Source organism: Neofelis nebulosa, chromosome 3, assembly GCF_028018385.1.
Source record: "Neofelis nebulosa isolate mNeoNeb1 chromosome 3, mNeoNeb1.pri, whole genome shotgun sequence".
NCBI classification, from domain to species: domain Eukaryota; kingdom Metazoa; phylum Chordata; class Mammalia; order Carnivora; family Felidae; genus Neofelis; species Neofelis nebulosa.
In genome coordinates, this window is record NC_080784.1 from 50,245,675 (window position 1) to 50,266,314 (window position 20,640).

The 20,640-nt window shown below is 47.8% G+C and overlaps 1 protein-coding gene across 1 annotated transcript in view; it reads left to right on the forward strand.

Annotated features, from left to right (window-relative positions):
- Positions 1 to 11,731: 11,731 nt before the first annotated feature.
- The window catches only part of SCARA3 (scavenger receptor class A member 3), a 50,964-nt gene continuing 42,055 nt past the window's right edge, over positions 11,732 to 20,640 (forward strand). The window contains exon 1 of the mRNA XM_058720751.1: positions 11,732 to 12,287. Coding sequence (XP_058576734.1) covers positions 12,281 to 12,287 — 7 coding nt within the window. The 5' untranslated portion in view covers positions 11,732 to 12,280. The remainder of the gene's footprint in view (positions 12,288 to 20,640) is intronic.

Sequence of the window (20,640 nt, forward strand, 5' to 3'; positions counted from 1 at the left end):
ACTGACAGGGGAAGAAGGGTAGGCAGAGAGGGATTAGGCAGCCTGCTTTGGGTGGCCGACTTTGAAAACCATCTAAGATGCAAGGGTTTAGGGGAGAACTGTATGGAAGGGGGCTGGGTTTTCTGCTCCCAACTTCAGAGATGCAGCTTGAGGCTCAGTTCCTGATTTCCCAAGGTCCAGGGACGACTAGCTAGGACCCCACCCCTTTTCAGGAGGGAGCATGGATGAAGCTTCTAGGCCTGTGAAAAACTGGAGACACTGGAGCTGGGTGCATGGATTTCTGACTACAGTCTCAGCTCTGCCCAAAGGTGCTGGGTAACCTTGGACCACCACTTGGCCCTCTGGGCCTCAGTTTCTCCCAACAGGACAATGAAGAATCTGCTATGTGTCATCCCTAAGGTCCCACTCAACCTAACCTGAGACAATACCAAGTGTGGAAGATCAGCCGAGAAGAAAAAAAGAAAAATCCAGTGAAAATGTAGAACAATATTTCTTTCCTGAGGCTTCCTTTTATTTTTCTTTAAAAAAAAAATCTAATCATTAGTAACAGCTACATTTTCTATGGAAACAGCCTCCTCCTTAGCATATCAATGACTGAGGTCACAGGAGCTGTTTTTGAGCACACTCCTTGTAACTTTTCTGTTCTCTGGCTCCCCCAGCATCCGGCCCAGGAGGCATAAATCTGTGATAATTATATTTGTAAAAATCAGACTTTGGAGGACAGGCAAAGAGATCTGCCTTAGTCAGCTGAAGTAGGGCAAGGGAGGGAGAGGAAGAAAGGATTTGGAAGAAAAGAACACGATTCACAGCCTGGACTGTGGTCCCCTGGGAATGATTACTTGATTACTCCAGCTACTAAGCAAACAAGGCTCGGATGGTTTTTAAGGGGAAAAAGTGCACATTTTGAAAGCACCATAAGTGCATTACTGGAGTTTAAATATTCTGAGTAGATCGTAGAGGTCAGCTGGTTCAGCTCTCGCACCATACTCCAATGCTAACTCCCACCACCAACTACAACGTTCCCCCCAGCTGATTATCCTGCCTCTGTTTGAATGCCCCCATAACTGGGAGCTCACTACCTGTATGTCAACGGTTGTCTAGAAAAGCTGTTGATAGCATTAGGTTCTTCTGTTGAGTCAGAGTCTGGCTCCTCCAAGGGCTACCAAGCCCAGCGCTGTCTTTTGGAACCATGTAGGAAAACCCAGTCCATCTCCCCGCTGCTAGTCCTTCAGATATTTGAAGGCAGCTAGTCCCTTCTCCCAGTGATCTCCAGGCTTGTGGCTGCCTGCCCCGTCCTTGTTTGCAGATTCCTCCCCAGCCCTTTGGCCTTCTGGACCTTGCCTCTCGCTTGACACTCTGAGCCCAGCTGTGGGCCTGCCAATACCAGTGGGGGCTGACTACGTTTCCCGTTGCCCCAACGCTCTAGATAAGCTTTCATTCAGCTGCTGAGTCACTTGGCTGATTCATAATAGAATTCATTATCTCTTTGGCAGATGCTGCTATTTAATCATTTTGCTCCCATCTTGGACTTGTGCACTCGGTTTGGGGTTTGTAGCTTGATTTTTTTTTTTTTTTTCCTGGGGCAGGGGATTATCGGGGGAGGGGAGGCAGTAAAGAGCTTTACGTTTATACATTTGTCTCTGTATGCTTTGCCCCATCATCTCTCCCCTGCTCTGCAGTATCTCTGTGATGCATCCACATCACTGCCACACTGTCCAGCTAGTGCCACAAGCTAGTGACAGCTTGGCCACCGCCGGTATAACTCAAACAAGCGAGAAGTGGACAAGAACAGTAAGTACCCTGGGGCCTGTTATTAACAATTCCTCTCCAGGCTCGAATTATTAAATGAGTATATCTAGTTAATTACAGACCTATGAAAAAAATCATGCATAATAAAATTATATACAGTAAACTCGGCCAACAGCTGATGCAGAGTATCCTGAGTGCTTTTTCAGGGTCTCCCTAAAGTACAGAAAGTTTCCCTCCATCAGTTGCATTTCCTTATCTTCCCATCTAGGGAATATCTTTTTGGGAAAAGGTATGAAACTAGCCTTTCCCAAGTTGCTTATCATAGGAGTAGACAAATATTACTTATACTATCTTCACCGTTACACTTGTTATTGACTGACTATATCGTCTAGATTTCACTCCAGAGTTGGTCAATTCTGTTTATTTATTTATTTGTTTATTTATTTATTTATTATTTATTATTTTAATGTTTATTTTTGAAAGAGAGAGAGAGAGACAGTGTGTGTGTGTGTGTGTGAGCAGGGGAGGGGCAGAGAGAGAAGGAGACACAGAACCTAAAGCAGGCTCCAGGCTCCAAGCCATCAGCACAGATCCTGACACGGGGCTTGAACTCACAAACTGTGAGATCATGACCTGAGCTGAAGTCGGATGCTTAACCGACTGAGCCACCCAGGCACCCCTCTGTCCTCCATCTTATTTCTAAGGTGCTATATGTTAAATTCCCCCTCCTCTACAAGACAGTCCTTCAAACTGGAAAACAGTGGTTCTATCTCAACTTAGGTGTGTTTCCTTATACGGGTCCTTCACTCCCTTCTAATAGAGTGAGGTCCCCAGATACCTCCCTCTGCTCCTTCCTGCCTTGAGGTGCTCCATTTTGTCACTGTTCCTCGGGTGTGGCTTTAGGAGCAAACACAAGACCCAGCTTCAGGTGGCCAGGCAGGAGGGCAGTCAGACACTTACAACCTATGATTTGATACTGAGGTCCCTGTGGCCCCAACCCACCCTCTGCTTCCTTTTATATTATGTCATAACACATTGTGCTTCTCAAATTGGTTTACACTGTCCCCTGGGGCAGGCTGTGGGGTGAGGAAAGTACACAAGGACACAGAAGCATCTGACTACACTTTCACTCGGATTTAGGGCAAAAAGTTAATATTTAGTGAGTAATCAATCTTCCTTCCTTTTCTCCCTTCCTTTCTTCCTTTCTTTCTGTCTTTATTCATTTTTCCTTAAATCTCATGCTTTGAAAGTAATGGATGTCTATTTATACATAAATTTATATTTAGAATGTATAAATGTATAGAGGTGTAATATAGATACATCATATATTACATATCTAAACAAATAAGGGATTTTGCCTGTTTCTTTTCTTTTTAAAAATAAGTATATAAAATCATATTATACATATTGCTTGTTTTTTTCCACATAATAATACATGGATATCCCTCCAGGTCAATACACAGATAGATTTAAACCATGCTTTTCTGTAGCTACATATTTTATTCAGTCATTCCCATTTTTTCTGTCGCTATAAATGGTGCCACATTAAATGGCCTTTCACATGTATTCTAATATGGTGGTGCCTTTTCTGGTATAAGGGAGATTCTCAAAGTGGAATTGATGGATAAAAGGGAACATTTAGGATAAAAGAGAATTGTAGTCTTCACATTAATCTATATTGCCTGATGGTTTTCCCAAAAGGTAGTGGTAACTCCCACTCTCTCTGAGAATGTACATTTCCTAGGTCCTCATCAGACTGGATGCTGCTGGTCTTTTGCATTTTTGCCAGTCTGGTGAGTGAAAATGGCATCTTTACATCTTAATCCCTTCATCTATTATTGTTTTCAACTCATCATTTATTTATTTTATTTATTTAAAAAGAATTTTTTTTTTTTTTTTACATTTACTTATTTTTGAGAGACAGAGACAGAGCACAAGTCAGGGAGGGGCAGGGAGAGAAGACACAGAATCCGAAGCAGGCTCCAGGCTCTGAGCTGTCAGCACAGAGCCCTACTCAGGCCTCGAACTCACAAACTGTGAGATCATGACCTGAGCCAAAGTCGGACGCTTAACTGACTGAGCCACCCAGGCGCCCCTGACTCATCATTTTTTTAAAGATATTATTTTTAAGCAATCTCTATACCCAATGTGGGGCTCAAGCCCACAACCCTGAGCCAGCCAGGCGCCCCTCAACTAATCATTTTTAAAGGAAGTTTCTTCTTCTGTGATTTGCCTATTCACATTGTTTGCTCATTTTATTGGACTTTGATCCCTTTTTCTTATCAATTTATAGGAGCACTTTAAATAAATAAATTTTATGTGTGTGTTGAAAAGTCTTTACCAAGTTATTTTGTGTCTTTTCCCTTTGATTATGGAGGCGTTAAAATTTTTTATATGGTGAAATTTGGTTTTTCCCTTTACAGTTTCTAGGTCTCCTGTCTTGTTTAAGAATGTCTCACTAAAATATAGACAGTTATTCTCCTAATTTTCTTCTAGTTTCCTGTTGTGTCAATGTTTGTATTTAGATATTTCATCCAAATGGAACGTGGGTGTTTGTGGTGTGTGTGTGTGTGTGTGTATGTGTGTGTCTTTATGGTGTGTGTGTTATGTATGTTGTGTATGTGTGTTTGTGGTGTGGTGTGTGTGTGTGTGTGTGTGTGTGTGTGTGTGGAGGAGGGAGGTGAGGCAAGGATCTAACTTCATTTTCTTCCAGATGTGCGGCCAATTATGTCAACATGATTTATCAAATAAACTACCCGATTTGTGCTGAGTTGAAATGCCATCTGTGTACAAAATGCCATTTGTCATCTGTGAACTTTCCCAAAATAAATTTGGATCTATCTTAGGACTTTCTAGTTTATTCCTCTGATTTATTTTTTTATTCATGTATAACATATTGTTTTCCTTACATAGTCTTAAAACAATAATTGATATTGAAAAGATAACCTCCCTCACTGTTCCTTTACAAATTTTGTTGTCTATTCTCAGACGTTAAGTCTTCTGTATGAACTTTAATTTTGTGCAGTTCGGGGAAAAAATGGTAATTGTAATGACAGTTGCATGAAAGGTACACATTGGCTTTAGAAAAATTCACATTTTTGTATTCGTTCTTCCAGTGCAGAAACATTACATGTCTAGAAATAGTTTAAACTATTGTTTTTGTTTCTAAATAAATTTTGCCTTTATCAAAGTGAGATAGGTATATAATTTGAGAATACCAAGTAGTAGAAAAAGTACCAATGCGACACCCCTCTGCCACATTCCCCACCATTCCTCGATGCCAGGCTGCCACCACACCCACCCCCAACCCAGACAAACATTACTTCTATATAAAAACAAATATGGTTTTGTTGTGATATGGCATGCAACTTTTACATTGCTTTTAAAATTTTTATTTATTAATTTGTTTGTTTGTTTTTTAATTTTTTTTTTTAGCGTTTATTTATTTTTGAGACAGAGAGAGACAAAGCATGAACGGGGGAGGGTCAGAGAGAGGGAGACACAGAATCCAAAACAGGCTCCAGGCTCTGAGCTGTCAGCACAGAGCCTGACGCAGGGCTCGAACTCACGGACCGTGAGATCATGACCTGAGCTGAAGTTGGCCGCTTAACCGACTGAGCCACCCAGGCACCCCTGTTTGTTTGTTTTGAGAGAGAGCACACAAGCAGGGGAGGGGCAGAGAGACGGAGAGAGAGAGATTCCCAAGCAGGCTCCATGCTGCCTGTGCAGAGCCTCATGCAGAGCTCCATCTCACAAACCACAAGATCATGACCTCAGTGGAAATCAAGAGTCTGACGCTTAATCGACGGAGCCACCCAAGGGTCCTTACATCCTGTTTTTTTGTTTTTGTTTTTTTTAATAAGAGGAAAGGTTTCAAAGGTATTTTTGCTACTTCTGTCATTATGGCAGTGGGAAAGTGAGAGAAATCTTGACTAAACATAGCATACTGAAATGTATCAGATTAGAGTTCAAATGTTTCCCCACCTCCATTCAGCTTTGCGCTCCCATTCTCTAAGACATGGCCTCGCATGCAGTAGGTACTTAATAAATGTGTGTTGGGGCGTCTGGGTGGCTCAGTTAAGCGTCTGACTTTGGCTCAGGTCATGATCTTGAGGTTTGTGGGTACGAGCCCCATGTCGGGCTCTGTGCTGATAGCTCAGAGCCTGGGGTCTGCTTGGGATTCTGTGTCTCTCTCTTTCTCTTTCTCTCTCTCTCTCTCTCTCTCTCTCTCTCTCTCTGCCCCTCCCCTGCTCATGCTCTGTCTCTCAATAATAAATAAACGTTAAAAACATTTTTTAATAAAAATAAATAAATATGTGTTAAATGATCTGAATCCATTTTTCAATGAGTGCAGTCTAAGATCCCAGGTTTCTTTTAGTAGTCTTCTATTTGTGATTCCTGTCAACACTGTAACACCCACAAGGTTAGGGAACATATCCCCAGCACTAGCACAACTCCTGGCTCTGTGTTTGTATAATAAATGAACAAAAGCCATGCACGGCCACATATCAACTACATCGTTTTCTCTGAATTCATCCTTTGTTAGAGCAACTGATGGTGGATCTCAATGTAGGGGTTTCAGTTTATTTCCCCTGAATGTTATCTTTTATAAGTGTACTACAGACACCTGTCAAGATGGTTCTGAATTTTGTTCTCCCAGTTTTGAATGAGAAACAAAGAATAAGCATGCTTCCTGGGTCTCCTCCATCCAGAATGTAGATAGGAACGTCCATTAGGACCCTTCTTAGCACATTAAAAACTCTTGTTTTTGAGAGTTTTAAGGCCTAAAGTCTCTTGAAGGCCTGCTATAAAGAAATTCCTATGTACCAAATCCTTTGGGAAATACCTTCTTGAAAAGCATCTGTGTCCCTCCAGCTCTGATTATTTCCATTTTAACATGTATGATTCTTTGGACGCCTGGGTGGCTCAGTCAGTTGAGTGTCTGACTTCAGCTCAGGTCATGATCTCACGGTTCATGGGTTCGAGCCCCGCATTGGGCCCTGCACTGACAGCTCAGAGCCTGGAGTCTGCCTCAGATTCTGTGTCTGCCTCTCTGTCTGTCCCTCCCCCCTCTCATGCTCTGTCTCTCTCTGTCTCTCAAGAATAAATAATAAACATTTTAAAAAATTTAATATTTATGATTCTTTACCCCCCCTGGATACACAGGCTTTTCCGGTCCTCTTTGCACCAATGCAAATGATTGCAGGGATCCTTTTCCATTATCCAGTGGATGGTTTGGCTAAAAGATGCTTCTCCTTCCTACACAGCATCAAGGCTCCTTCTTTGCTCATCTATATCCAGCCCCAAATGAAGTCAGCCACTTTCTTCCTGAGTTTATAATTGATTTGGATGAAAAACCTAAGTACTTTGTCTTTGCTAATACCTTATTATGTTAATTTGAAAGATTTGTTCAAGCTCCGATGCATCTTTGTAATTAAACTGTTTCAGGGGCGCCTGGCTGACTCTTGATCTCAGGGTTGTAAGTTCAAGCCCTATGTTGGGTGTAAAGATTACTTAAAAAATTAAAATCTTTAGGGTGACTGGGTGGCTCAGTCGGGCGTCTGACTCTTGATTTCAGCTCATCATCTTTTTTTTTTTAATTTTTTTAAATTTATTTTTGAGAGAGAGAGACAGAGAGCAAGAGAGAGAAGAAGACACAGACTCTGAAGCAGGCTCCGGGCTCTGAGCTGTCAGCACAGAGCCCGATGTGGGACTGGAACCCATGAACCATGAGATCATGACCTGAGCCAAAATCAGACACACTTAACCAACTGAGCCACCCAGGTATATCACCAGCTCAGGTCATGATCTTATAGTTTGTGGGATCTAGCCCTGTGTTGGGCTCCACGCTGAGCATACAGCCTGCTTAGGATGCTCTCTCTCCCCACCTCTCTCTGCCTCTCCCCCACTTGCACTCAATCTCTCTCTCTCCAAACAAATAAACTTAAAAAACGTACAATCTTTTTAAAAAACATCAAAATAAACTGATTTCTTCAGAACTTCACCCTTACAGAGTTCATAAAATAAGGTATTAGTATGATAATGTGAGGCCCCTTTAAGAATTTCTCAGGCCAGAAGAATTCATATAATATAGCATCACCCGCTAGTAAAGAGTGGTATTACAGGGCACCTCTTGGCCCCTATGTACATTCTCAAAAGTTCTAGTATTGATAAATGTAATGTAAGGCAAGAATCCACAGACATGGGAGGAAACTTAGGTGAATTTCTGGGAGGAAGCAATAAAAGATAGGAAACTTAAGAATTATGAAAATATCAGATAGTCCAGAGTATGGGCCAAAGAAAGCCAATTTAACATTTCTTGGGACAAATGTCTTCAACTGAGAATGTTGATGGGTCCCCCCCCCCACCTCCGCCGCCGCCCACCCCAGGAAATTCTATTATTTTAAATGGAATCCAACAGAAAAATGGGATTTATATTTTCCTGTACGGCTGGGGCACTGCTCTGTTGGAACTGGCCCTGCGTGACCTTTCAAAAATATTTTACTCCTGTGCAGGCTGGGTGAGCATACCTGCCTTCTAAAGATAGTTTACTCTTCGGCTTCCAATGAACGATGATTTGGGTGAAGCTCTGGCATGAACAAAGTGACAACCCTGCATGGAGTTTCAATCCACTGCATTAGAGAGCTTACTGGGGGAGTAAGGACGAAAATCTCGCCAAGTTCTGGGTTGCAGACGGGTTTGTTAGTGCACTGGAGGCCTCGCCAGCATCCGTGTTTCCCCCTCTCCTCACGGTAACCCCCCTAAGGGATGTTTCCCAGCCCCTGCCTTTGCTTGAGGTCATGTGACTGAGTTCCGGCCAATGGAATATAGCCGATAGTGGTGTGTGCCTCTCCTAGGCGTGTGCCAGGATTACCTCCAATCCACAATCCTCCAATCTCTCTCCCCCTTCTACGTCAACCTTGGGGGCTACTTATTAAAGATGGCAGCCTCACAGGACGGAAGAAGCCCCCATCCCCGAGGCAACATTTGTAAGGGAGCCATCTAACCTGCAATGGATTGTGATCTACGTGAGAGATAAACTATTGCTGTGCTGTCATTCAAATCTTGCAGTTGTTAGAACTAGCATTACTTGCTCTGACTGCCGTAGAAGCTGCTATCTTGAAATGGGAGGCCACAGTAATAAAAACATAAATATGTGGCCTGGCTTAGCAATTGGGTAGCAGGATGTGAGGAACTTGATATTAGAGGCCGAAAATACAAAAATCTTTGGGGCCTTCTCTAATCTGTTGAAGACCTTAACAGGAAAACAAAACAAAACAAAACAACAACAACAACAAAAAAGACTGACCTCCCCAGAGAAAGAGGGAATTCTGTCAGCAGACTGCCTTTGGACTTGAGCTGCAACATTAATTCTTCCCTGGGTCTCCAGCCTACCGGCTTATTGGTTCTGTTTCCTTGGAGAACTCTGACAAATACAGTGTTAAGTCTACAAAAGTTTGAAGAGAATGCAAGTTTTGAAAGAGTAATTATCTTGGCAACTAAGAGGAAGGTAGCAATTTTAGCAAGCATTGTGAGTTACAGCTACATCCTGAGAAGGAAAAGTGGAAGCAAGGTCCTAATGCTGGAGAAGAACAGGCTGCGAGAAGAAAGGATCAAAAGCACAGAGGGAGGAATCGAACTTTCGGAGAAAGATGTTTTGTGCCTGAAGCAGAAGAGAGAAAGGATGGTCTGGGGGCTCCCTAGGAGGTTCTGTTCTGAGCAAATCATAGCACTGCTCACAAACTGAGGTGGGACTTTGTACCTCCATTAATACACAGAGAGTTCCATCACTAGTGATTCTTTTTTTTTTTTTTTTTTTTCCCCTCTAAATGACATCTGTTCTATAGCTACTTCCTTTGGCTTTCAGCAGAGTACGGCTTAAGTGCCACAGTCAAATGTCCTCACCCCCTCCCCAGCCCACACACAAGTTAAAAACAGCATTAAGCATTTCTCCCTGTCCCATCCCGCCCACCCCCCCTTTGCTGTCTCTGCCTCTGTGCTGAAGTCCCAGCCTGAGCCCCATCCTGATAACACCCCCCCCCCCCCCATTCTGGTCTGGGTGGGGATTTTGTTTCAATTGACCCTGGGTCTATCCCTCTGGCTGTTGGTAGAAAATGCCTGAAATTGCAGCTGAAAGGCTTTCACCCAAAGGCTAGTGTGATCTCTTAGAAAATCCCTGTCTCCTCCCTTCTTGATCTGTGATCATCCTTTATTCTCATCATTCTGCCTTCCCTCTGAACTATTTTGGAGCTTTGACCCCTTGTGCCTGCCAACTCATCTCCAGCTCTTTCCTGCCACTCCACAGAGCTAGGTCCCCTCTCCCCTAGAGTCCTTTTGGAACTGGAGTTCATCCTCTGAACCTCTTCAGGGCTGGGGTCCAGCTCTGCTCACCCAGGGCCGATCTGCCACCAGACACGGACATATTTCATTTCTTTGCTGATTCATTTGCACATCATAGCAATACCACAGGGTATGTACATCCTCCAAATCCAAAAGGGCAGGGACAGGGGTTGGGGGGGGGCACTCCCTCACATCAGGGATAGGCCCTTTTTGTCACCAAACATCTTGGATCAAGCCAATTGAGAAAGCATGGAGAAAACCAAAGGTCATTTGCTTGTTCTTTCTGTCAATAAATATTTGACAGATATTTCTGTCAATAATATTTCTGTCAATAAATATTGCCTTCTATGAGAGGCAGTGTGATGGACTGAAGCTATACACACAGGCACTGGATTTAGCCTGCCTGGGTTCGGCTTTCAAGATCTCCACTTACTAGCTACATGACAGGAAGCACATTATTAAATCGCTCCTTGCCTCAGTTAACCTCCGCTAAAAAATGAGGACAACAATTGTGCTTATCTCATAAGGCTGCTACGAGGATTAAATAAATTAATACACAGGTAGCCTAGGTAAGGATTCCTTTGATGTGAATATCTCCCTGGTCTTTACCAAGCAATTCTCCCGACCCAGGCCACAACGCCAGCAGACGGGAGGTAGACTTGGAATCCAGGTTCAAGGAGGACATTGTGACTAATGCAAGGGAGGCAACATCCTCTCTGAACCTCAGTCTCTGCGTCTGTAAGATGGGCAGCATGGGACCTGGCTCCCTCGCTGGAGGCTGTGGTGAGGTTGTCTTGAGACCATTGAGAGAACGTGCTTTACAAACTGAAACTTGCCTTGACCAGGTGGAGCAGATTAGAGATGGCTGATTGGCTTTCTGATCGGCTGGGATTGTGAATTGGCTTTCTGATTGGCTGGCCCCTTCTCAGCTCCTGGCTTAGAGGAAAGTTCTTGCGCTTTGGCCATACCTACTTTACTCCATGGGCCAAGCCGGGCGTGGGCATGGAAGTGTGGGGATGTGGGAAAAGGCCGGGCAGGGTTGCCCCCGTTCTGTGGTCCCCTCTCTCCCTGCACTGTCCTGTTATAACTTTCATCACACCTCAGCCTCCTCACTTGTCAAATTGTTGGCTTTCGTCACCAGATGCAACCTCTTGGGGCCAGGGCTGGTGTGAAGTATTCCGCACACTCCCAGAGTTTGGGGCGGAACCTGGTGTGCGGTAGGTAGGGATCCATTCATGAAGAATGACAAGTGAGGATCCCAGGTGGGAGCCTAGGACGAGAGTCACAACTCCCTGCTAGAGGTCAGTTCCCCTCTGATGGATGTCACTGTTTATACCAGAGGCCCCTCCACGAACAAAATCACAGAATTTGGGAGCGCCTGGGGCCCAGCTCCCTCCGGCAGAACACAGGTTTGGAGACACGAAGTGGCTGCTGAGTCATTCGCCCAGCGTGGCGGGGCTGGGGCCCAACCTCGCGGGGTCTTCCCGGGACCGAGGGGCTGCGGGGGAGGGGGGCGGAATTTCAGTGCTAAGGCGGAGACAGTCCCAGGCAAACCGGGGCAGGAGGGGCTGGGGCAGCAACCCGGGGAGCCTGTCTTCTCCCAGTACATCTCCCCCCTTAGACGGACGAGGAGACCGCGCGGTCCAGGGCTGAACCCCGCTCCTGCACCCCAGCCCGGCCACGAGGCGGCCCCCGGGGCGGGCGGCGGCTCGGGAGGCCCCTCCCCCGGGCGCGGCGGCCGCAGGGCGGGCCCGGGGAGCCGGCGGGGCCCGGGGTCGGGGGGCCCCCGCGGCGGCACAAAGAGGCCCGCCGCGGCAGTTTTGAAAATACCGAGGAAGTGGATCTGGGCCGGGGCCCAGGGAGTGACGACGAGGGAGGGAGCGCGCGCCAGCGAGCAGGGGGGAGGCGGGAGGCGGGGAGCGCGGGGCGCGGGCCGGCCGCAGACCTCGCCGGCCTCCAGCGGGAAGCGCGCGGGCGGCGGCGGCGGCGGGATGGGCTGCCCGGCGCCCCCCGGCTGCGACCCCGCGGACCCTCCCCTCGGCGCGCCGCCTCCGCAGCCCGGCGCTCGAGCGGGCGGCGCGTAGGGCGGCGAGCGGGTGCCGGCCGAGGACCCGCCGGCTTCACCGCGCGTGCCAGTCCGCAGCTCGAGCCGCCGCCCCGGGGCGCTCCCGAGGCCCCTACCGGAGGGATCATGAAAGGTAAGACCCGAGCGCTCGAGGACGAGGCGAACCCCGGCGGGACCCCCCGCGCTCCCCTCCCCGCCCGGGCGCGGAGGGGAGGACTCTCGGGGTGGGGCGGGGTAGCCATGGGCTCTCCTGCCCTTCTGATTCTCCTGCCTAAGGCACTGATATGGGGGACGCATGCAGCCCTGAGTGTCTAGAGGAGGGGAGAGTTCACACAGTCACCTTCTCACTTCGCATCGCTCTATCCCTAAAAACAGTTTGAACTTCCAGAGAAGTTTCTGGTCCCTTTAACCGGTCAGCGCAGAAAGATGTCACCAGCCCAGCCTTCTGGGTGGTGTAAATCCCCAACCAGGGGACCCATCCTAGAGCTCCCGCAGCCCCCTACCTAGCTTGCCAGGTGCCAGGCCTAGGTACTGTCCTCCAGGAACTTCAACCCCTTCTTCAGGAGAGACCTGTTTTGTCCAAGTCGCTCAGCCCAGGCCCTGCCCCACCCCAGCCTCTGAACCCTGGCTTACCAGCCCTCTGACCTCCCAGGGACAAAGCATCTGGGAAAGACCAGTGGTCCAGGCCTGAGCTCTCCCCTGGGGCACTGGGTTATCCCCACAGTGGCCCTTCCTTGCAGAGACAAGAACCAGACTCGGTCCCTGGTGCTCATACCTGGGCCTGGCTTTCTTGAGGCCCGGGAAAAAGCACACTTTGCCTTAACACTCATTTTCAGGCTAAGGGCGCAGCAGACTTTGGGATCATCTTATGGGACAGGCAACCTTTGGGGTTTTTAATGCTCTCTCCCATGCTTTCCAATAATCCTTCCACAGCACCTCCAGCAGGTGCCGGTGTTCCTGGTAGTGAGAACCTCATCACTCCTTTGACTTACCGAATGCTTGGGCTGACAAAGACCTTTGAGATCATCTATGTGGCTTTAAATATACTCCCAGGTGTTGTTGAAGTATCAGCTGTGTTTGTGTCTTTTACATATGAGGGCCTAAGGGTTCCTGTGGAGAAAGGGCCCCACAGACAAACCTCTCTGACTGAATGCAGCCTCCGTGTTGTATAGTTGAGGAAACCGAGGCCCAAACAGGTAGAAGCGGCAGACCTGTGCATCTTCACAGCTTCCTGCGCTCGGAAGGCCTCACACTGGGTTCAATGTCTTGAAAATGCTTAGTAACTTTTAAACAAGGGCCCCTAACACTTTACCGGCCTCTACGAATTATGTTGCTGGTCCTAGGGATAGGAGGAAGGAACTTGCTTAAGACTCACAGTGAGTCCAGAGAACCAGAACCTAGCGCCCTGACTTCCAGGCCAGAGCACTGGCCAACGCACCCCTGCCTCTCTGTCACTTCCTTCCCTCTGGCCTCCAGACCCTCTATCTGTGCTTGCTGACGGCCTCACCGTGTCTTGAGCTGTCTGGGATGAGGCAAGCAAGTTATAATCACCTCCAGGGAGTTCCCATGGCAGCAGAGAGGAGCCTCACCCACGAAGCTCCTGCCTTCAGCTACCACATCTGTGGAGACGTACTCACCCCGGTCAGCCGGCCTAGGGCAGGTCATTACCCAGAAGCCTTTGGAAGGGTCTTAGACCACATCTCACCACAGGCTTGGGGCCCATACTGTTCTGGGCCTTCATGACGATGGTGAGATGCTACACATACTCAGAGTGGTGTGGCTCCACCAACATCCCCGGCAAACACTGTAAGAGAAAACAGAGTGAGAGACAGCAGGGCAGGGCAGGAATCCCCTGGAGTGGAGGAGCCATCCGGCTCCCAGAGAGGAGGGAGTTGGGAGCACATGACCTGCCTTTCTGAAACTCAGCAAGGCAATTCCACTCCTCCGAATGGAAGAGGAAATGAGCTAGTGTGGATGAATATTTCAAGGAGGATGGACTACTGTGGCAGCAGGTCTTGGGGTCTTTGTGGCCTGCCGGCCGGAAGTCTACAGGCTCCCTCCTTGGGTTCCCAAAGTCTGCCCCTCTCACCTCTTCTTCCCTGTTCTCAACCAACAGCCTCACCACCACGTGGGGCCAAATTCCTCTTCACTGAGGCCTTTGGGGCCGCTCTCATGTATTTGTCCTCCAGTCTCCAGGAAACCTTCCGTGATCTCCCATAACATCCCAGGGGCATGGGCTGCCGGGCTGCGGGGGAAGACGAGGGTTGATTCCCAGGGCAACCCCCCCACCCCCCGCCCCGCAAGTGTCTTTCCTCATTCTCCCCAGGAGCCAGGAAGACCTGCCACCTCTACCTGAGATGGAAAAGGCAGGGCAGACAGCAAATATTTGGCCTTTGGATCCGTGGCGTGTGAAGAACCAGGGTTTTTTTCACCCACATGGAAAAAGTAAAATGCCCAGCAAAGCAGGGCAGCCCTTCCAGACTGGCCCTTCCCCAAGGGGAACTGGCTTCACACGCTCCTCCAAAGGCCCCACCAATCTGAGAATTACATCTGTTGGCCAAGATTCATCATCTCCCCTCAAAGCAAAACATGGTGATGTTATGCTTTGTGGGGGAGAGGGGTGTTGGTGGGGACGGTACGTAAACCAGAAAACACATTTGCTGAGGAGTACGGCCCCCGGTGGCCAGGCGCCAGGGCCTGCTCCTGCCAGCCAGGCTGTTTCCACCCCGAGGCCCCTCCTGCCTGCCTGCCTGCCTGCCTGCCTCTGGCTGGGCCTCCCAGGCGACTACATCTTCTGATGCAAGCTGGTACCTGGCCCCAGGTGTGGCCCCTTTTCACACCTGGGGGCCACACAGCCGGCCCCGGGCCCTTGGTGACTGGCCCATCTTGGAGCTTCCCACTGGCCTGTCTGAGCCATTAATAGCCACCTGTGGCGAGAGGGTCCGGTTGTGGGAGCTCTCCCAGCTATCCAAGTGATTTGAGAGTCAAAGATAGGGGCTCGAGTCCTGGCCCCACGTGAGGCTCTGGTCAAAGCGTTTCTGTCTCTGGGCCTCGTTTTCCTCCTGGGTGATTCCTAAGGCCCGTCCTGCTCTGATGCACTGTGGCTCAGCCCAGGACCTCTGGCCCTGAGTACCACTTGGGGAGCGGAAGTGACTCGGTGGAGGGATGGTTGGAAGCAGGCCCACCGCACGGGTGAGTCTTTGCCCCTGGGAGACTTGTCCTCAGCTGCCACAGACAGGGCAGAGCCACACCCCGCTGTTCCCCAAGCGTGGGAGGGATTGTCCCTCGCCACAGAATCAGAGACCAGTGCCCATGCTCCGTGGAGAAAGGGTGGAGAGGGAGAGAAAGGCTTCAGAATATAGCAGTGTGATCCCAGGAAAATCCATCCCCCACAGCTTGGCGGAGGGGATCATGAGCGGGCAGACTGGGTCCCCTTGGAAAGCCTGACCTCCATCCCCAGACATTGGGTGCTGAAAGGAGCCTGAGACTAGAAGAAAAGGAGCTGACGTGGCAGAGGTGCAGCGAGCCACTAAACGGCCTGATGTGGGGGGGCCCGGGAGCTTAGATGATGGAGGTCAGCTCCAAACCCTCACCCCCCCCCCCCCCCCCCCCCGCTACTCACCTTGCCATCCAGCTGGGGTAATTTTAATAGCTGAAGACTCACATCGCAAAGCCAGTTTGTGAGGAAAAAGAATTCTGCTTCTTAGCAGATGTTTGGTGGAGAGCTTAGCCGTTTCCACGAAAGGCAGGCCGCAGTGCTGGACGTTAGGACTGGCAGGTTCTGGTGTGAGGGACTGTGCCACTATACTCATAGATATGCTGCCCATGTCGGATTATGTATAACTTAGCAGGTGTGTGTGTGTGTGTGTGTGTGTGTGTGTGTGTGTGTTGTGAGCACTGAAGCCGGAGGTTAGACCTAGCCCTGTACCCACCAGCTTTATAACCACATGGCTATGGTGAAGTCATTGCTACTCTCTGGCCCCCCTCGTCTGCAAGTAGACCGCATCGTCTTTAATGTTCTTTCCCCCTCTAACATTCTACTCTTTTGTTTTTCCTTCTGAGAGGGCTTATTAATTCAGTTATTTAATTTGAGTGCAGCTGACACACCCCATTACATTAGTTTCAGGTGTGCACCATACTGACTGCACAAGTTTAGACATTACGCCGTGCTCCCCACAAGTGTAGCTGCCATCGGTCACCCTACAGCACTGTTACAGTATCGTTGACCTCGTTCCCTATGTGGTGCCTTTTCTTCCCCTGATTCATTCATTCCATAACCAAAAGCCTCTATCTCCTGCTCCCCTTCCCCCATTCTGCCCACCCTCCCACCTCCCTTCTGGCAACCATCTGTTTGTCCTCTGTATTTATAGATCTGATTCTGCTGTTTATTCATTTGTTGTTTTTTCAGATTCCACATATGAGCGAAGTCATGTGGTATTTGTCTCTCAGTCTGACTTGCCTTCACTTGGCATAATACCCTCTAGGTCCATCCATGGTGGTTGCAAATGGCACAATCTCCTCCTCTTTATGACTGTGTAGTATTCCACGGTATATAGAGGGTACCTATATTTATCTCTCTCCATCTGTCTATTGATCCATGTCTATTTTTCTCTCAGAATAAGACTGTAGAACCCACAGGATAGTATTAGGATGTGAGTGTCATGAATATGGCGATCCTGTCTGCCTTTTTCTTGCCTCACTCTCTCACGGTGCCTGGCACTTAGGAGATGTCCACTGCATTTGCTAGTGGATACGTCTGAGTCCCCTACTGGGCTGAAATCCTTAAAGGCAACAGCCAACACCGTGCTCTCTATCCCCAGAATCTAAGGTAGGTATCCCATAAAGACTCATGCTTCTATTTAACACTCCCTGTCCAATCTCCAAATGCCAGGGCTTGTGTGTATATTTATGTCTAAGGGTCAAGATAAATGCAAAGAAGAACTCACTGCCCTTTCGCTCAAGGAGCTTACCCTTTGCTAAGATGCTTAAGATTTGTGCCCAAATCATTCGAAAGAGATTGAAAGTGTGCCATAAGAGAGGTCCCGGGGAGGCCATTTGGGGTAGTTTTGGCTCTTTTCCTGTCTCCCTCTTAGCATAGCATCTGCTATGGACTCTCTGGTTCTCACGGGGCACCCATTCTAGTACAGTTTTCCCTGGCCTTGTGGATTTGACATATGAGGACAGGCTGAGGATACCAGGTTTATGGCTCTAGGCGCTGGATTCATATTGCTGACTGTGTCGTGAACACCTCTAGAGGCCTGCGGACACCTTCAAGGCTCAGATGACATACCTCACAGCCACCTGAACCTGAGCTGTGGTTATTGACTGTGGTTATTGGTTATTGGTTATTGGGATGTTGCACCACACTTTGGTGGCTTCTGCCCTCAGGCAGAGACGAGACGTACACTCTTAAGAAGAAAACTGGATAATGAAGGGAGATGAAGCAAACAGACAAATGCATGGTATATGTAGTAGATTCAGTGGGAATCCCGGGGAGAAAGAGCAGTACAGGTTGGGGGGCAGTTTGGGGAGGCTTTAAGGAGGAATGAAAGGGTAGGCAAAACTTGGGTCAGGTCACTTAGGGGATAGTCATGAGAGGCAGGAAACAGCGTTGTGGAAAGCTGGGCTTTACGTCATTGGGTAAATGTGTTTAGGGGTGATGGGTAAAGTGATTTGCCTAGGGTTGAGAGCTGGGTCAGCGACTCAGGGAGCCACAAGGCCAAGAGGCGTCGAGCACCCTGCCAAGGACTTCCGGTTGTGTCTTGTTGATTTTGGAGAAGCCCTGGAAGGGTTTGTCAGGAGACGGCCTGGAGATGTGCTCTAATGACTTTAGCCCACGTTGGAAAATCTCTGCTTTTAGAGAATGGCGGCAGAGGGGGTTGGGGCGGGAGAAAACGAGCCTGTGAGGGAGCCAGAGAGACACAGGCAGAGAACCGTGCCGGTAATGTCAGGGAAACTGAGAGGAGAAAGTTCCAAGAAGGAGGAAATGGTCAACAATGTTGACTGTTCCTCAACAGAGTTAATTGATCCGAGGAAGCCAGGCGGCACAGTCTGAGAGGGCAATGGCTAGATCTGAAGCAAAGGTACGGGGAGACCTCGCATTAGAGAAGTTCCAGAAAAAGGTAACTGAGTAGTGAACACAGGAAGCAGACCCAGGCATGACGGGGTTTTCAAGGTGGGGCTGGCCTGTGCTTATTTAAAGGGAGAGGGAGAGAAGACAGAGTTCTGGAAACGGGCACGTGGTGAGGAAGGAGGTAGCAATGGGTAAGCTTTGCCTTCAAAAGAAGAAAGGCTCTCTTTTGGGGATGCAAGGGAAGGGAGAAATGACATGTACAGACACAGACTTGTTGCATTTAATCTTTTTATATATAGTACATATGCATTATGAAACATTTTGAAAAATTCAGTAAAGGGGAAAAAACAGCACTTACTCCTACCCCTCAGAGATAATTGACAAGATTTGGATGAGCATTCTTCCAGAAATCTTTGTGTGAATATTGGCACACCGATTTTTTTCATATGGATAAGATTATACTTTCCATGTTATTCTCTATATGTATTTTTAAAATTCAATGAACTTAGATATCTTCCTTGGGGAAAAATTTTTTTTAAACTGTTTATTTCAGAGAGAGAGAGAGCAGGGGAGGGGCAGAAAGAGACAGTGAGACAGAATCCTAAGCAGGCTCCACACTGTCAGCACAGAGCCCAACACGGGGCTCAATCCCACAAACCGTGCGATCATAACCTGAGCCAAAATTAAGAGTCGGACAGTCAACTGACTGAACGTTGAGACCCAGGTGTCCCAAGTCTGCATTATTTTTAAAATGGTTGCATAAGGGGCACCTGGGTGGCACAGTCGGTTAAGCGTCCGACTTCAGCCAGGTCACGATCTCGCGGTCCGTGAGTTCGAGCCCTGCGTCAGGCTCTGGGCTGATGGCTCGGAGCCTGGAGCCTGTTTCCGATTCTGTGTCTCCCTCTCTCTCTGCCCCTCCCCCGTTCATGCTCTGTCTCTCTCTGTCCAAAAATAAATAAAAAACGTTGAAAAAAAAATTTTTTTTTAAAAATAAAATAAATAAATAAATAAATAAAATAAAATAAAATGGTTGCATAATATTCCATATATGACTTTACAATAATTTATGTAACCAATCCCTTATTGGTGGGCATTTGAGTTATTTACATTCTTCCTTGGGTTTGTCACAACATACAATGATAATCTTCACACATTCATCTTTGCCCCACTGTATAAGCATCCCCTTAGGAAAAAATGCCTAGAAACGGGGTTGCTGAGTCAAAAGGCATGCTCATTTGAAGTTTGGAAACAGAGTGCCACACGACTCCAAAAGCATGAGTGGGCCCCTCAGCCCCACTGGGTTTGAGGTGTAACACGTGGAGGAAGTTTAGGGAAGGTGTAGACTTTTGATCTTTGCAGAAAAGGAGGAAGTGAGTTCATCTTTGGAGAATAAGCGATCAGAGAAGAGAAGGAACAGCGAGCGAGGATCCAAGCGGGACTTGATGGAAGCCAAATCCACGCCATTCTCTGACACGCTCTCACTGGGCTGGGGTTCCCCAGAGCAATGCAGAGGAAACAGGCTGAGGGGGTGAAGGGCACAAGGGCCAGGAGACAAAGCTAACGGCCCCAGCACGCTGGAGCTTATCCCAGGGAGCTAGACTGAGAGCAGGGTGGAGTGAGGAGTGAAAAGGCTTAGCGCAGTGGAGAGATTGAAGAGCAGTGGGAGAGGTCCTTGAGGTCCAGCAGATGGGACAACAGTAAACTTTCTGTTCCAGAGGGCACGCCAGCTGAGCTGTGGCCGAGGCAGAGAAGAGACTCATAGATTCCAGGTCAAGGAGCTTGGAGGTCTAGGGAACCAATGGGCTTTCAACAAATGTTGCTTCCATTAAAGTTGATGGCAGGAGACAGTCCAGAACATGAGACGCTCATGCTCTGTCTCTGTCTCTCAATAATAAATAAACGTTAAGAAAAAAAATTAAAAAAAAAAAAAGAATTACTAAAAAAAAGTTCTATGGTCAAATAAGTTTGAGAAACATAAAATTAAACGCAGGTTGAAATGGGCTTTTTTTTTTCTTTTGCTGCCTTGTCAAAATTTTCACTACGTTAATGTGAGCTTCCACGATGGTGATAGAGTACGCAGCACTTTCCAGACTTACTTGATCAAAGAGCTTTCTTTGTTTTGTTTTTCACAAAGAATATTTTGGGATTAGTGTTCCACAGGCCATATTTTGAAAAATGGGTTTCTTGAAAGTTGGAAATTGGCCCTGAGCATAAGGGACACTGGGAAAGGATGAAAAATGACAGCAGCAATTCGAGTAGGACCGAAAAAGAGTCCCAATAAAAATGACAGCCACTACCATTTATCAGGTATTTGCCCTTCGCCAGGTACTTGTCATTTATTGTCTCATTGGGTTTCTTTTTTTTTTTTTTAATTTTTTTTTTTAACATTTATTTATTTTTGAGACAGAGAGAG